At 43.9% G+C, this 17,980-nt stretch overlaps 2 protein-coding genes across 2 annotated transcripts in view; one reads left to right on the plus strand and one right to left on the minus strand.

The window, feature by feature from the left end:
* The window catches only part of cdkal1 (CDK5 regulatory subunit associated protein 1-like 1), a 993,836-nt gene that overhangs the window by 405,746 nt on the left and 570,110 nt on the right, over positions 1-17,980 (plus strand). The window lies entirely within an intron of this gene.
* On the minus strand, positions 7,163-10,383 carry LOC311107314 (single-strand DNA endonuclease ASTE1-like; the record flags this gene model as incomplete). Its single annotated transcript, XM_084149799.1, has 5 exons — positions 7,163-7,376; positions 7,486-7,651; positions 7,758-7,953; positions 8,658-9,757; positions 10,359-10,383. The coding sequence occupies 5 exons, from the start codon at positions 10,381-10,383 to the stop codon at positions 7,163-7,165; spliced, it is 1,701 nt and encodes a 566-aa protein (XP_084005925.1).

A 17,980-nucleotide genomic window follows, 5' to 3' on the forward strand; every position in this document is an offset into this window, starting at 1 on the left:
AAAAAGCGTATTTTTCTCAAATTTTGTGAACACGTTTTTTTTACATCCCTGTTAGTGAGCATTTGATCTTTTGTCAAGATAATCCATCCACCTGACAGGTGTGGCATATCAAGAAGCTGATTAAACAGCATGATTATTACACAGGTGCACCTTGTGCTGGGGACAATAAAAGGCCACTCTAAAATGTGCAGTTTTGTCACACAACAATGCCACAGATGTCTAATTTTTTTGAGGGAACATGCAATTGGCATGATGACTGCAGGAATGTCCACCAGAGCTGTTGCCAGAGAATTTGGCAATACATGCAAACAGCCTCACAAACCGCAGACCATGTGTAACCACGCCAGCCCAGGACCTCCACATCCGGCTTCTTCACCTGCAGGATCATCTAAGGGAGGTGAGGGGGTGCTGAGGACTATTTATGTCTGTAATAAAGCCTGTTAGTGGGGAAAAACTAATTCTGATTGGCTGGGCCTGGGTCCCCAGTGTTTGGGCCTGGGCCCCAGTGTTTGGGCCTGGGTCCCCAGTGTTTGGGCCTGGGTCCCCAGTGTTTTTGGCCTGGGCAAGGGTGCAGCCATGGCTGGGCCTGGGTCCCCAGTGTTTGGGCCTGGGCAAGGGTGCAGCCATGGCTGGACCTGGGTCATGTGCACTCCTGCCCAGTCATGTGAAATCCATAGATTAGGGCCAAAATAATTTAGAGACATTAGAGAAACATATTTCCCTCAGATCACAAAGAATTTTTAAAACAAATCAAACATTGATAAACTCGTATATCTGTTAGGCGAAAGAATGCAGTGTGCAATCACAGCAGCAAGATTTTTGGCCCGTTGCCATGAGAAAAGGGCAACCAGTGGAGCACAAACAACATTGTAAATACAACCTATAGATATCTGTTTATTTATTTTCCCTTTCATACTACATTGTTTACACACTGTACATGGCCAATAACACTTGAAATGTCTATATTCTTTTAAAAAATGGTGAGTGTAATGTTTTCCTTGTTTATTTCCCTTTTGTTTATTGTCTATTCCATTTGCTTTGGCAATGTAAACATATGTTTCCAATGCCAATAAAGCCTTTTGAATTGAGAGAGAGAGGGAGAGGGGGAGAGAGAGGGAGAGAGCAACAGAGATAGAGGGAGAGAGAACGAGGGGGAGAAAGAGAGAGAGAGAGCGAGGGAGAGAGAGAAGGGGGAGAAAGAAAGAGAGAGGGATAGAGAGAGGGAGAGAGATTGAGAGAGGGGGAGAAAGAGAAGAGAGAGAGAGAGAGAGAGAGAGAGAGAGAGAGAGAGAGAGAGAGCGAGCGAGGGAGAGAGAGGGGGGATGGAGAGAGAGAGAGGGAGAGAGAGGGAGAGAGAGAGGGAGAGAGAGAGAGATAGAGAAGGATAGAGAGAGAGAGAGCAACAGAGAGGGAGAGGGAGAGAGAGAGAGAGAGAGACAGAGACAGAGACAGAGACAGAGACAGAGACAGAGAAAGAGGGGAAAGGTTCTGGTTTAAAATTGGATTGCGGCTCAGTGGCTGACTTCTCCCCCAGAGTGTTTTTTCTCTTTAATTGGACGTCTGTCTTTTGTTCCTGTAATGCTGATCTATTCAGAGAGCCTCCACATCATTAGCAGACTTCTCAGAGGCTTGGGCCGCTTTTATCATGCAACGATGAGAGCAGAGGCTGGCTGACTCTTCTATTGCACTGTGTGTGGTGTGTGTGTGTGTGTGTGTGTGTGTGTGTGTGTGTGTGTGTGTGTGTGTGTGTGTGTGTGTGTGTGTGTGTGTGTGTGTGAACGTGTTTAACCTGAAGTCCCCACAAGCATAGTAAACAAACAAACATTTGACCAACTAGGGTTAGAATTAGGTTTAGGGTTAGGAGCTAAGGTTAGTTTTAGGGTTAGGAGCTAGGGTTAGGTTTAGGGTTAGGGTTAAGGTTAGGTTTTGGGGTTAAGGTTAGGGTTAAGGTTAGGGTTACGTTAAGGGTTAGAGATAGGGTTTGGGTTAGGTTTAGGGTTAGGGAAAATAGGATTTTGGTTAGTTGTACAAGACTGTGTGTGTGTGTGTGTGTGTGTGTGTGTGTGCGTGCGTGCGTGCGTGTGTGTGTGTGTGTGTGTGTGAGTGTGTGTGTGTGTGTGTGTGTCTCCCCTTTAAGTCTATCTCCCATGTCTTATTTTATTTCTCTATTGAAAATAAAGGAGTTCGGCTGGAAGAAATACAAAGCGTTGTGGCGGCCGCCCGGCCCTCTCACCTCACCACTTGAGTCTCATTAGAACCCCACTGAGAGAGGAATGAAAGGAGAAGTTCAAATATATGGCTTCTTCACCTCTCTTCTGCTCTCGCTCCTTCCTCAAAATGATTCATATTTATTTTAAATAGACTTCTTGAGCTGAAACAAAATTGGAAAAGACCATTGTGTTATTATTGCAGACTGGGTCCTTGTTACTGAAGATGACACAAATGATAATAAATACAATCTATTTAATTGTGGAAATGTTTTGATTCACTTTAGCAAAAACTCAAAAGGTTAAATGCAACGTTTTTTTAACAACAGAGTTACAACTAACTCAATACAACGGAACTGACCTCAATGTAGAAAACTGGATCTTCTTATCTCTTAATTATATGTGTCATTTACCAGGATATAACCCTTTTGGACCAAGTCTGACTATACAAAACCAATTTAAAATATGCATGGTCCTGACTGTGATCTTGTTAAGGGTCTACCTGTGATAATAATGAGATGGTCCTGACTGTGATCTTGCTAAGGGTCTACCTGTGATAATAATGAGATGGTCCTGACTGTGTTCTTGCTAAGGGTCTACCTGTGATAATAATGAGATGGTCCTGACTGTGATCTTGGTAAGGGTCTACCTGTGATAATAATGAGATGGTCCTGACTGTGATCTTGCTAAGGGTCTACCTGTGATAATAATGAGATGGTCCTGACTGTGTTCTTGCTAAGGGTCTACCTGTGATAATAATGAGATGGTCCTGACTGTGATCTTGCTAAGGGTCTACCTGTGATAATAATGAGATGGTCCTGACTGTGTTCTTGCTAAGGGTCTACCTGTGATAATAATGAGATGGTCCTGACTGTGTTCTTGTTAAGGGTCTACCTGTGATAATAATGAGATGGTCCTGACTGTGTTCTTGCTAAGGGTCTACCTGTGATAATAATGAGATGGTCCTGACTGTGATCTTGCTAAGGGTCTACCTGTGATAATAATGAGATGGTCCTGACTGTGTTCTTGCTAAGGGTCTACCTGTGATAATAATGAGATGGTCCTGACTGTGTTCTTGCTAAGGGTCTACCTGTGATAATAATGAGATGGTCCTGACTGTGTTCTTGTTAAGGGTCTACCTGTGATAATAATGAGATGGTCCTGACTGTGATCTTGCTAAGGGTCTACCTGTGATAATAATGAGATGGTCCTGACTGTGTTCTTGCTAAGGGTATACCAGTGATCAATGTTCTCTCTAAGCTGTGCGCGGGCTCCCCTCGGACTGCCGCGCACAAGAAATATCAGCCTGCTCAGAGAAGCACGAGATTGAACTTCACTGAACCTTCTAGTTTTCCCCGTTAATTAACACTATCAACGTTTCCCTCTACTGTGGGAATTGTGATCGAATCAACTCAATATTAGCCACTTTCAATGCAACATACCAAAAGAAATCAAACTATGCAAGAGATTGTCTTGTAGGCAGAGCGCACTGGAGTAGGATTCTATCGTATTGACAGGCACGACTCAGGCCCATACTCTGCACAGACCGGTGTGCCATAACCAATCAGAGTTGCAGTATCCCTATATGCAAATAGACCATTGCCGTATACAGTTGAAGTCCGAAGTTTACATACATCTTAGCCAAATACATTTAAACTCAGTTTTTCACAATTCCTGACATTTAATACTAGCAAAAATTCCCTGTCTTAGGTCAGATAGGATCACCACTTTATTTTAAGAATGTGAAATGTCAGAATAATAGTAGAGAGAATTATTTATTTAAGCTATAATTTATTTAATTACATTCCCAGTGGGTCAGAAGTTTACACTCAATTAGTATTTGGTAGCGTTGCCTTTTAATTGTTTAACTTGGGTCAAACGTTTCGGGTAGCCTTCCACAAGCTTCCCACAATAAGTTGGGTGAATTTTGGCCCATTCCTCCTGACAGAGCTGGTGTAACTGAGTCAGGTTTGTAGGCCTCCTTGCTCGCACACGCTTTTTCAGTTCTGCCCACAACTTTTCTATAGTATTGAGGTCAGGACTTTGTGATGGCCACTCCAATACCTTAACTTTGTTGTCCTTAAGCCGTTTTGGCACAACTTTGGAAGTATGCTTGGGGTCATTGTCCATTTGGAAGACCCATTTGCGACCAAGCTTTAACTTCCTGACTGATGTCTTGAGATGTTGCTTCAATATATCCACATAATTTTCCTTCCTCATGATGCCATCTATTTTGTGAAGTGCACCAGTCCCTCCTGCAGCAAAGCACCCCCAAAGCATGATGCTGTCACCTCCGTTCTTCACGGTTGGGATGGTGTTCTTCGGCTTGCAAGTTAACCCCTTTTTCCTCCAAACATAACGATGGTCATTATGGCCAAACAGTTCTATTTTTGTTTCATCAGACCAGAGGACATTTCTCCAAAAAGTACGATCTTTTTGTCCCCATGTGCAGTTGCAAACCGTAGTCTGGCTTTTTTATGGCGGTTTTGGAGCAGTGGCTTCTTCCTTGTTGAGCGGCCTTTCAGGTTATGTCGATATAGGACTCGTTTTACTGTGGATACAGATACTTTTGTACCTGTTTCTTCCAGCATCTTCACGAGGTCCTTTGCTGTTGTTCTGGGATTGATTTGCACTTTTCGCACCAAAGTACGTTAATCTTTAGGAGACAGAACGCGTCTCCTTCCTGAGCGGTATGACGGCTGCGTGGTCCCATGGTGTTTATGCTTGCGTACTATTGTTTGTACAGATGAACGTGGTACCTTCAGGCGTTTGGAAATTGCTCCCAAGGATGAACCAGACTTGTGGAGGTCTACAAATGTTTTTCTGAGGTCTTGGCTGATTTCTTTTGATTTTCCCATGATGTCAAGCAAAGAGTCACTGAGTTTGAAGGTAGGCCTTGAAATACATCCACAGGTACACCTCCAATTGACTCAAATGATGTCAATTAGCCTATCAGAAGCTTCTAAAGCCATGACATCATTTTCTGGAATTTTCCAAGCTGTTTAAAGACACCGTCAACTTAGTGTATGTAAACTTCTGACCCACTGGAATTGTGATACAGTGAATTATAAGTGAAATAATCTGTCTGTGAACAATTGTTGGAAAAATCACTTGTGTCATGCACAAAGTAGATGTCCTAACCGACTTGCCAAAACTACAGTTTGTTAACAAGAAATTTTGTGGAGTGGTTGAAAAACAAGTTTTAATGACTCCAACCTAAGTGTATGTAAACTTCCGACCTGCATGTATCTGTGCCATTGACTTTGAACTGGACTGTGTTTACAGCATGAGTTGTTGTGAGTAGATGTGCTTGTTTTGAGATCAAAGCGAGAGCTGCATGTAGCCACGTGTGCACATTTGTTCACATTTTATGCTAGTTAGTGAGTTATTAGCCCAGTTATAGATCGTTTCTAGTTAGCAATAGGTGAGTGATTGCTTCCTACAAGAGCACAAAACATGTACATTTCTAGACATCTTTGAAAAGCAAGTCAGGTAAAGAGCTTTTTTTTTCTGTCTTAAAGGGGCAGTGTTGTATTTAAAGACAGGCTTGAATAAGCTAAGTAGCCAATAGGCAGAGGGTAGCATAATTTGTCGGATTCTCTGTGACAATGGTATGGGAATAATAATTCATTTTATTTTGTAAAGTGGTTTCTTGCATCAAACAACAACATTTTCAGTCACCTCCTTGTCTGAAGGACAAGTGGATAAACAGGTTAATGTCAATCCCTACATGTTTTTTTTTCAAAGGTCTCATGGAATGTGTCACGGTTTCGGCCGAGGCTGCTCCTCCTCCTTGTTCGGGCAGGCTTCGGCGTTCGCCGTCCCCGGAGTATTAGCTGCCACCGCTCTATGTTTCTGTGTTTGATTGCTTTTGTCTGTCTGTCACACCTGTGTCTGGTTGAGTGTTGATTATGTGTCTTATAAGTTCCTTGTTTTGCTCTATGGTAATTGTGTGTTGTTATTTTTCCGTTGCCTCTTGTATATGATACGTGTTTGTTTTTCTGTATCATTTTTCTTTGTTTAGTGTTTTTACGCGTGTGCGTAATGTTCCCTCGCCTCTTCGTGTTATTCGAGGTCGGGGTTTATACATTTGCTTTTGAGACTATTAAAAGTCTTGTTGGACTAAACCTCTGCTTCCTGCGCTTGACTCCTCCACCACATCCACGACGGTTTTATGACAGAATGTGGGCCTACATTGAACACCACACATTGGCTGCTACTGTAGGCTGAATGATAGAACAGCTATTTCCATGTTAAAGTGTTATGGGATGCATTTTCTCCATTGTGTTTTATGATAGGCCACTGGTAGGCCTACATTATGATCAACTAACCACAGTAACCCACCACTGTTATAACTGTAAGTTAAAGTGGGTACAGCCTCAAGTGTTCACAGTAAATGGGTGCCAGAAATTACACCGAATTTTCACAACGTTACATGTTTGCGCCAGACATAAGACCTGAAAATTGCTCAGAAAATTGCTCAGTGCCTAAATAAATTGTAGGGAACATTGACTACCACTACTAATACTAATCCACAACCATAAATACTTCAAGACTAGAACACATTTCCTTTAGGACATTTATTTTTCTTTAATTTGAAAATGTACATAAAATATTTCATAAAAATGTGCTGCATTGACGTAACATTAACTATTTATATAGCAATTTTCAAACACCCAAAGCCGTTTTACAGTTGACAGCAAAGAAATGCAAAACAAATACAACTAGGACAAACTTAAAATAACTTTTATTTTCAATATTAGACTCTTTCCCATCTATTATCATTTATCAAATCTATCTTTTGATATATCTTTTATAAACGTATTTCATAGTTAATGATAAAAACAAAGCTAATGACAGTCATTAAAGGTACACCAATAAGAACAATTAAAAGGATAAAAGACACAAACTTTTGACTGGTACCGTATATATGCCTATACCCACCCCTACCTCTACTAGTGCTTGCCGCGTTTGCATTTCTTAAAACCCTGATCGTCCTCTGGATTGGCCTTCCTGCTTCCTCCAGTATCTTTACAATCATCCTTCAGGTTTTCCATCATGGATTTGTAAAGCTGCACAGAGGGAGGGTCTTCCATCAGCAGAGAATCCGGGTTCACCCCCCGTCTCAGTTCGGCCACAAGCTGGTGCACCAGAGTACCCCTGTACAGCCTAGACTCCAACAGGGAAACAACAGACGGTTGCATTAGCTGTGTTGCTGCTGGTATAGGATAAAATGTAAAGGAATTGATTTAGGTTGATTTAGGAAGTAACACCTTACCAAGCACACTGAGGCTCAGGTAGAGGGAAGCACAGCAGTTGGTTCAGGTTAAGGCCCTCCCTCATGCAGCACTGCCATTGGTTATAGGCGTGGGCCACACCCAGGTCTAAATCAGCTCCTGAATCAGGCTTCAGCCCTCTCAGCCTCTCCAACACTGGCCCCTCCTCTATAAACCCAGATACACAAAAAGGGGAGGAGTCATTGGCTGCACTTCACACACTTCAATATTAATGAATTATACAGTGTGTGTTGGTTCATGCTCTGGGCCATACCGCTCTGGCTCTGGCCATACACCAGTCCTAGTAGCAGGGCCTGCAGGAGAGGACGGTCTGGTCGGGGACGGGCGCGCCTCAGCCAGTAGCAGGTAACAGCCACAGGAAGTCTCAGATGACGTGGGAGACCATTCAAAGTGGACTGGGACACACCAAGGGTCTCCAAAAACACCTTACGCCGCACTGACTGTGGAGCCTAAGGAACAGAGCAAGAGAATGAGAAGAATTTTCAGAATCAACAGCAGTATGTTTATTTTATACAGTATACTATATCACATGTATATATATCTGATATACTGTATACTATATCACATGTATATATACCTGATATACTGTATACTATATCACATGTATATATACCTGATATACTGTATACTATATCACATGTATATATACCTGATATACTGTATACTATATCACATGTATATATACCTGATATACTGTATACTATATCACATGTATATATACCTGATATACTGTATACTATATCACATGTATATATATCTGATATACTGTATACTATATCACATGTATATATACCTGATATACTGTATACTATATCACATGTATATATACCTGATATACTGTATACTATATCACATGTATATATACCTGATATACTGTATACTATATCACATGTATATATACCTGATATACTGTATACTATATCACATGTATATATATCTGATATACTGTATACTATATCACATGTATATATATCTGATATACAGTATACTATATCACATGTATATATATCTGATATATTGTATACTATATCACATGTATATATATCTGATATATTGTATACTATATCACATGTATATATACCTGATATACTGTATACTATATCACATGTATATATACCTGATATACTGTATACTATATCACATGTATACATACCTGATCCAGTGTGGCTAGCTGCAAATGTTGTACACCACTGGGCAAGATGGCTTTAACCTCGTTTCTGACTAGTTCTGTGTCTTTCCGGACATATTCCTCCACGTAAACCTCTGGGGGGCTCTGACTGCTCGGGTCCGCCCTCTTCTGGCCTTTGCTGTCATCCTCCTTCACTGCCGGCCTCTCAACCAGCAGCAGCCCGTAGAAAACCTGCCGTATGCACAGAGAGGTGGTGTACCCACTGGGACGGCTGGAATCTTCCACTTGGACACGATGTATCATCCTTTTATGCAGCAGCACGTTCACAATGCAGGAGGAAAGCCTACCCTTCATCAACAGCAGCACGGTCCAATCTGGCAGGACACTCAGATGATCTGGGAGACACTTGCGGCTAGGCGCCACGCCATTGTTGAAGAACTCCTCCAGGTAACTGGGTAGAGTTGGTGGAATCTGGTACTCTTCTATGCCCTTAGAGAGGGCATCAGACATTGGGCGTTTGATAAGACTGGGCACACTGTCCAAGGCCTCCCGCAGCTCATTGAAGCTGGCCAGCCATTTCAGCAAGCGTTTGAAGGTGGGAAACCTGTCGGCAACTTGTTTTACTTGTCTGTTCACAATCTGCGGCTTGTCTTCATTGTCTCCCCACCAGATATGTAAGTTGACATTGTCGTTTCCTGCCATAACAGCGAAGACTGGGAGAAGCTGTTTGTTGATCTTAAATTCTTCTGAGAATCTTTCTGTGGTATAGTGCTGGCAGCAGATATGTTTTTGATCGCTCACAGACTGTTCCTTCCACTGAAAACCAGAGATGGGCAGACATCCTTTCTTGATGTCAAAGATATAAAAGTCGCTGTCATCTGACAGCACTGGACATTTCCACTTTTGAGCCAGGGAGGCTATACATTGGTCTGCCTCACAGAGGCACTGTGTGAACGGCACGTTCAGGCTGGAGAGGACTTGTTTGAAGACATATTTGACGAGGGTTGGTAGTACACCGCGCACCGGAATCTGTGTTTCAGCCAAGGCTTTGGCTTTCTTGATCGTTGATTGAGCTCGTTTTTGGAGAGTGTCAAACTTTCTGTCGGTAGAGTCGGAGCCTCCATCTATAATCACATAAGGGGTAATGTCACAGTCTCTTAGAGCCTTAAAGAACTTGCAGACCTGGTCCTTAAAATCATCATAATCCCCTCCATGACGCTCATCCAAATGTGCTTCAAAATAAAGGTTGTTGTACAGATTAGTACCATCTATGATCAGCTTGCTGTTACTGAATTTAACAGATCTGAAAATGTTTCCATTATTCTCAATAAACTTTTTCAAATGCATGACACCCATGATGTGCTCCTTCTGGGATGCGATGTCTTTCCAAGTGAAGAGTTTCAGTCAAAGGGATTATTTATATGGATGCAAACAACATTCAAAATGGAGGAGTTTCCATTTCCTTAAGTTACGTGTCCTCCGCGCGCCGAAAACAGTCATCCACCACAGGAGCCTCGGTCTGGCTCTGGTACCACGGTGCCAGAACTGGTTGGTAACCTAAAATACATTGGAATACTGTTAGGTTAGTGGAGGAGTGACGGAGAGAGTTCTGGGCATATTCAGCCCATGACAAGAACACCGACCACTTCCTGATGCTGAAAGGGACTATTTACATGGATGCAAAACAACATTCAAAATGGAGGAGTTTCCATTTCCTTAAGTTACCCTTTCCATACATCACCTCAGTCATGTTTCCCTCGTTATCTCTTTATGGTCACGTTACCTGATGCTGAGACCAGTTTATGAGATTATTCTTATTGAAATCCTCTATGAGTATTCGGTTTTCTTTTTTGGTCATGGCTTGGTCACTAGACAACTGGAGAGGCCACCATTGTTATATCTGTTTGATTAGATTAAATAATAAGATTACCCAACTACTTTGTTATTATTACCAACTATTGTACAAATAAAACTGAAACCTAATATACTCTATAATATACTCTATAAAGGAATGTACTTTGCAAACAGTTGGTGATCAACTGGAACGTCTGGGGTCTCGGTCAGCCTGACCTCTGGTTTCCACCCCGAGTCGAATAGGCAGGTGGAACGGGTAAATCAGGATGTGGGTAGGTTCCTGCGGTCCTACTGCCAGGACCGGCCGGGGGAGTGGTCGGTGTTCTTGCCATGGGTCGAATATGCCCAGAACTCTCTCCACCACTCCTCCACTAACCTAACGCCATTCCAATGTGTTTTAGGTTACCAACCGGTTCTGGCACCGTGGCACCAGAGCCAGAGATGTAATGGGAGCTGCGACCTTGCCAAAGCCCCAGATATAATAATATAATATGCCATTTAGCAGACGCTTTTATCCAAAGCGACTTACAGTCATGTGTATAGTAGTTGGAAAAGCCAATAAAGCGCTGCACCTCCTTAACCGTGGTTGGAGTCGGCCAATTACGCACGGCTGAAATGTGATCTCCCTCCATCTCCACACCTGAGGTGGCAATGCGGTATCCGAGGAAGGAGACAGGCTGCTGGAAAAACAGACAGTTTTCAGCCTTGGCATAAAGGTCATTTTCCAACAGTCAGGCCAGCACTGTGCGAACCAGGGACACATGCTTGGCACGCATAGTGGAATACACCAGAATGTCATCGATGTAGACCACTACACCGCGACCAAGCATGTCCCGAAACACCTCGTTCACAAAGGACTGGAAGACGGATGGAGCATTCAACAAACCGTAGGGCATCACCAGGTATTCATAATGCCCTGTGGTTGTGCTGAATGCTGTCTTCCACTCATCGCCCTCTCGGATACGCACCAGGTTGTACGCACTCCGGAGATCTAATTTGGTGAAGAAGCGCGCCCCATGCATTGACTCGATCACTGAAGGAATGAGGGGGAGATGATAACTGAATCGTATCGTCTCCTTGTTCAGTGCAATCAATGCAAGGGCGCAGACTGCCGTCTTTCAAAAAATAAACTTGAGGAATGCGGGCGAAGTGGAGGGACATATAACCCCCTGGTGCAGGGACTCGGTGACGTATGTATCCATAGCCTCCGTTTCAGCCTGTGACAGGGGATACACAGGACTCCTGGGCGGCACAGCATCTACCCGATGAGGTGGTAACTTGGTCGCCTGCGTTTTGGAAAACGCGTGCGCCAAATTGAGGTATTCGGGGGGAATTTGCACGGTGGAGGTACTGTCTGGACTTTCCACCGTGGTTGCACCAACGGAAACACAGAGACACCTACCCTGACACTCTTGCGACCACCCCGTGAGAACCCTCTGCGGCCATGAGAAGGTGGGGTTGTGGAGTGCTAACCAAGGAATACCTAATACAACACGAAAAGCAGGAGACTTGCGATGAGTCTCGTGGGTAACCATCATGACTGGTGTTGTAACTTCCCTAACAAACCCGGACCCTAATGGTCGACTGTCAAGTGCTCTGATGGGGAGTGGAATGGATAGGGGAACCAAGGAAATGCCTAGACTGTGTGAGAATGACCTGTCCATGAAGTTCCCAGCTGCGCCTGAATCGACGTCCAGGACGTCCTCTGGCCGCCAGCAGGTTGTCCAAATGGATGGCCACGTCCACCAGTTGAGAGAAGGACAACATGGTGTCCCGGCAGCCTAGCTCCCTTCGGACGTCCTCACGCAAATGGTCGATAAGGGCCAGCTTGTTCCACCCGGACCCAGCTGCTAGAGTCCGGAACTCCAGGGCGAAGTCCTGCGCGGTCCTCGTCCCCTGCCTCAGGTGGACCACCCGCTCTCCAGCCTCTCGACCCTCGGGCGGGTGATCGAAGACAGCCCGAAAGAGGCGAGTGAACTCCCCGTAGTTGTCCAACGCGGCTCCTCCTTCATTCCAGACCGCGTTGGCCCACTCCAGGGCTTTCCCCGAGAGGCAGGAGACGAGGGCGGACACCTTCTCCCACTCCGATGGGGCCAGCCTGATGCTGGAAAAGTAGAGCTCCAGTTGAAGGAGGAATCCCTGGCAGAGAGCAGCTGTGCCGTCGAAATCCCGTGGTCGGGATATGTGGATCCCTCTGGGTGCTGGGGTGTGGGTGGCTGGATCCGGTTGCCCAGCTGGTCTCGACAGATCTGGTCCTCTCCTCTCCAGGCATTGGACGACCTGGAGAACCCGATCCATCGCTTCTCCCAAGCTGGCTAGCATTGTTGAATGCTCCTGGACCCGTGCCACGACTCCAGGCATGCGCTCCTCTCCCGCTGACTCCATAGCGGGTGGGTGATTCTGTGATGCTTGATTTGAAGGAGTCAGACGCAGGAGGGTAAATCACAGTATACAGAGTTTATTCCGTAATACAGCGTTAACCAGTCCAGTGCGCAAAACAGGCACACTGGAACAAACAAGCACATAGGGAAAATACCCCGGCAATACAAAATACACTGAGCTCAACCGAGCTACTATCTCCTCACAATAAACAATCACCCACAAGGACAAGGGGGCAGAGGGAACACTTATACACATACTAATGAGGGGATATGAACCAGGTGTGTGTAATAGACAAGACAAAACAAATGGAATGATTAGATATGGAGTGGCAGTGGCTAGAAGGCCGGTGACGACGAACACCGAAGCCTGCCCGAACAAGGAGAGGAGGCAGCTTCGGTGGAAGTCGTGACACTAGACTAGTTTTTGAGATCATTCTTATTGAAATCCTCTAGGTAAATAATTATAAATATTGTATGTTCGAAGAAATTGGTAAATTATATTATTTTACACTCATAGAATTGCTCAGAGAAAGAGATTTTGTTTAACAAGTAACACTTTTTTCTTGAAAAGATATGGGTCAAAATGATTGTTACCCCTGCTTCCAATACTCTGGTACCCTCCCCTTGTGAGGATATAGGCATTGAGCCTTTTTCTAAAATGTTTTATGAGTTGGAGAACACATTGTCAGGGATCTTAGACCATTCCTTCATACATAATCTTTCCAGAAATGTGATATCCTTCATCTGCGCTTATGGACTGCCCTGTTCAATTCAAACTACAGGTGGGGGCGGAGTTGCAATCTACTGTAGAGATAGCCTGCAGAGCTCTATCATTCTATCCAGGTCTATGCCCAAACAGTTTGAGCTTCTACTTCTAAAAATCCACCTTTCCAGAAATAAGTCTCTCACTGTTGCCGCTTGCTACAGACCCCCCTGTGCCCTGGACACCATATGTGAATTGATTGCCCCCCGTCTATCCTCAGAGTTCGTACTGCTTGGTGACCTAAACTGGGATATGTTTAACACCCCGGCCATCCTACAATCCAAACTAGATGCCCTCAATCTCACACAAATTATCAAGGAACCTATCAGGTACAACCCTACATCTGTAAACATGGGCACCCTCATAGATATCATCCTGACTAATTTACCCTCTAAATACACCTCCGCTGTCTTCAACGAGGATCTCAGCGATCACTGCCTCATTGCCTGCGTCCGTAATGGGTCCGCGGTCAAACGACCACCCCTCATCACTGTCAAACGCTCCCTAAAACATTTCAGCGAGCAGGCCTTTCTAATTGACCTGGCCCGGGTATCCTGGAAGGATATTGACCTCATTCCGTCAGTAGAGGATGCCTGGTTGTTCTTTAAAAGGGCTTTCCTCTCCATCTTCAATAAGCATGAACTAAGAACAGATATTCAGAACTAAGAACAGATATAGCCCCTGGTTCTCCTCAGACTTGACTGCCCTTGATCAACACAAAAACATCCTGTGGAGTACTGCATTAGCATCGAACAGCCCCCGCGATATGCAACTTTTCAGGGAAGTCAGGAAGCAATATACACAATCAGTTAGGAAAGCAAAGGCTAGCTTTTTCAAACAGAAATTTGCATCCTGTAGCACTAACTCCAAAAAGTTTTGGGACACTGTAAAGTCCATGGAGAATAAGAGCACCTCCTCCCAGCTGCCCACTGCACTGAGGCTAGGAAACACTGTCACCACCGATAAATCTACGATAATCAAGAATTTCAATAAGCATTTTGCTACGGCTGAACACGCTTTCCACATGGTTACCCCTACCCCGGCCACCAGCGCTGCACCCTCTGCTGCAACTTGCCCATGCCCCCCCCTCCCCCCCGCTTCTCCTTCACCCAAATTCAGATAGCTGATGTTCTGAAAGAGCTGCAAAATCTGGACCCCTACAAATCAGCTGGCCTAGACAATCTGGACCCTTTCTCTCTAAAATTAGGCGCTGAAATTTTTACAACCCCTATTACTAGCCTCTCTTTCGTAACGTCTGAGATCCCCAGAGATTGGAAAGCTGCCGCGGTCATCCCCCTCTTCAAAGGGACACTTTAGATCCAAACTGTTACAGACCTATATCCAACCTGCCCTGCCTTTCGAAAGTATTTGAAAGCCAAGTTAACAAACAGATCACCGACCATTTCGAATCCCACCGTACCTTCTCTGCTATGCAATTTGGTTTCCGAGCTGGTCATGGGTGCACCTCAGCCACGCTCAAGGTCCTAAACGATATTATAACCGCGATCGATAAAAGACAGTACTGTGCAGCCGTCTTCATCGACCTGGCCAAGGCTTTCGACTCTGTCAATCACCACATTCTTATTGGCAGACTAAATAGCCTTGGTTTCTCAAATGACTGCCTCGCCTGGTTCACAACCTACTTCTCAGATAGAGTTCAATGTGTCAAATCAGAGGGCCTGTTGTCTGGACCTCTGGCAGTCTCTATGGGGGTGCCACAGGGTTAAATTCTCGGGCCGACTCTATTATCTGTGTATATCAATTATGTCGCTCTTGCTGCTGGTGACTCTCAGATCCACCTCTACGCAGACGACACCATTTTGTATACATCTGGCCCTTCATTGGACACTGTGTTGACAAACCTCCAAACGAGCTTCAATGCCATACAACAATCCTTCCGTAGCCTCCAACTGCTCTTAAACGCTAGTAAAACTAAATGCATGCTCTTCAATCGAACGCTGCCTGCACCCGCCCGCCCGACTAGAATCACTACTCCCGGCGGGTCTGACCTAGAATATGTGGACAACTACAAATACCTAGGTGTCTGGTTAGACCGTAAACTCTCCTTCCAGACTCACATTAAGCATCTCCAATCCAAAGTTAAATCTAGAATCTGCTTCCTATGTCGCAACAAAGCCTCCTTCACTCATGCTGCCAAACATGCCCTCGTAAAACTGACTATCCTACCAATCCTTGACTTTGGGGATGTCATTTACAAAATAGCCTCCAACACTCTACTCAGCACATTGGATGTAGTCTATCACAGTGCCATCTGTTTTGTCACCAAAGCCCCATATACTACCCACCATTGTGACCTGTACGCTCTCGTTGGCTGGCCCTCACTACATATTCTTCGCAAAACCCACTGGCTCCATGTCATCTATAAATCATTGCTAGGCAAATCCCCGCCTTATCTTAGGTCATTGGTCACCATAGCAACACCCACCCGTAGTATGCGCTCCGGCAGGTATATCTCACTGGTCATCCCCAAAGCCAACACCTCCTTTGGCCGCCATTCCTTCCAGTTCTCTGCTGCCAATGACTGGAACGAACTGCAAAAATCTCTGAAGCTGGAGACTCTTCTCTCCCTCACTAACTTTAAACATCAGTTATCAGAGCAGCTTAACAATCACTGCACCTGTACACAGCCCATCTGAAATTAGCCAACCCAAATACCTCATCCCCATATTGTTATTTATTTTGCTTATTTGCACCCCAGTATCTCTATTTGCACATCATCTTCTGCATATCTATCATTCCAGTGTTAATACTAAATTGTAATTATTTTGCACTATGGCCTATTTATTGCCTTACCTCCATAACTTACTACATTTGCACACACTGTATATAGATTTTTCTATTGTGTTATTGACTGTACGTTATGTTTATCCCATATGTAACTCTGTGTTGTTGTTGTTTTTATCGCACTGCTTTGCTTTATCTTGGCCAGGTCGCAGTTGTAAATGAGAACTTGTTCTCAACTGGCCTACCTGGTTAAATAAAGGTGAAATATTTTTTTAATCGATCTTTTAATGTATCTTTTATAAACGTATTTTATAGTTAATGATAAAAACTAAGTTAATGACAGTCATTAAAGGTACTGTCAAAGCTAAAATACCACCTCTGCAGGATTTAACATTTCAACTAATCCCTGCCAACACAATGGCAGGCCAGTTATTCCAATGCACTCAGTACCTATAGTTGGGTCTCAGGCTCCTTTATACCAGCAACTCTGGTTCCCGATAGACTAACTAACCAGATGCTAAAAATCCTCAATGAATCCAGTCTATTACAGATACATCCAGTAAAACGACATGCACTTGTATGACTCTTTGATGACACAGGGTTTCAGAACAATAAAACAAGTTTATTCAAAATTCCAGAAACAGGCATATAAAATCCCAGATCAATCAATGATCTTACATTTTTAGTCATTTTAGCAGACGCTCTTATCCAGAGCGACTTACAGTTAGTGAGTGCATACATTTTTTCATACTGGCCCCCTGTGGGAATCGAACCCACAACCCTGGCATTGCAAGCGCCATGCTCTACCAACTGAGCTACACGGGACCAATGATGAGCTAAAATCAACCATGGATTAACTTCATAGATAACTCCAGCGCCCTTGACTAAACCCTTAGTGGGGTGTGCCAATAAAATGTTATTTGTCTATCACAATTTTATGAGAAGCACAGTATTATTTTTTTGTATGTTATTTTTCTTCTACAATTTATAAACAGCTCATGTCTCCCCCTCAGATGGTGTCTATAAAACTCTAACAGCTACTTTAACACACTTCTATCAATGAGGTAACCTTAAGGATTCCTCCTAGAATTTTACTTTAACCAAGTACAATACAAATCAAAATATATATAATAAAAATCTCAAGCTAAAAAGCTACAGCAAAAATCTTTTTCCAGCAGGTGACAGGTTCTTCTAGCAAGCTCAAAGGGAGTTGTACCCTTCTTTTATACCCTCAGTCTTCCTTTCTGCTAACTCATTGTGGCTATCACCTGCTCCAATGATGCATTAACACCTAATGCGGCCATCGCTCAAAAGGTGCCTTTTCAGCATCAACTAACCCCCACCTTTTCTCAACTAAGCAGAACATGCGCTTCAACAGGACGTCCAACTCCTGCCTGGCTGTCCCGACCTGGGGATTTCCAATTCAAGCTAGCAACCTTAGTATACTCCATTATCATTAACTTTTAAAACATAAATTTTCAAACATTAACGTTTTTTATTCCACTCAATTCTAATCCTACTCCAACCTAAGCTACTACTCCCATTACCTTCTAAACATGCAACATTATTTTTTTTAAATTACATTTCATTATCAACCTCCTAAG

This window comes from Coregonus lavaretus (genome assembly GCF_964263955.1).
Source record: "Coregonus lavaretus genome assembly, chromosome: 3".
Classification (NCBI taxonomy): Eukaryota; Metazoa; Chordata; class Actinopteri; order Salmoniformes; family Salmonidae; genus Coregonus; species Coregonus lavaretus.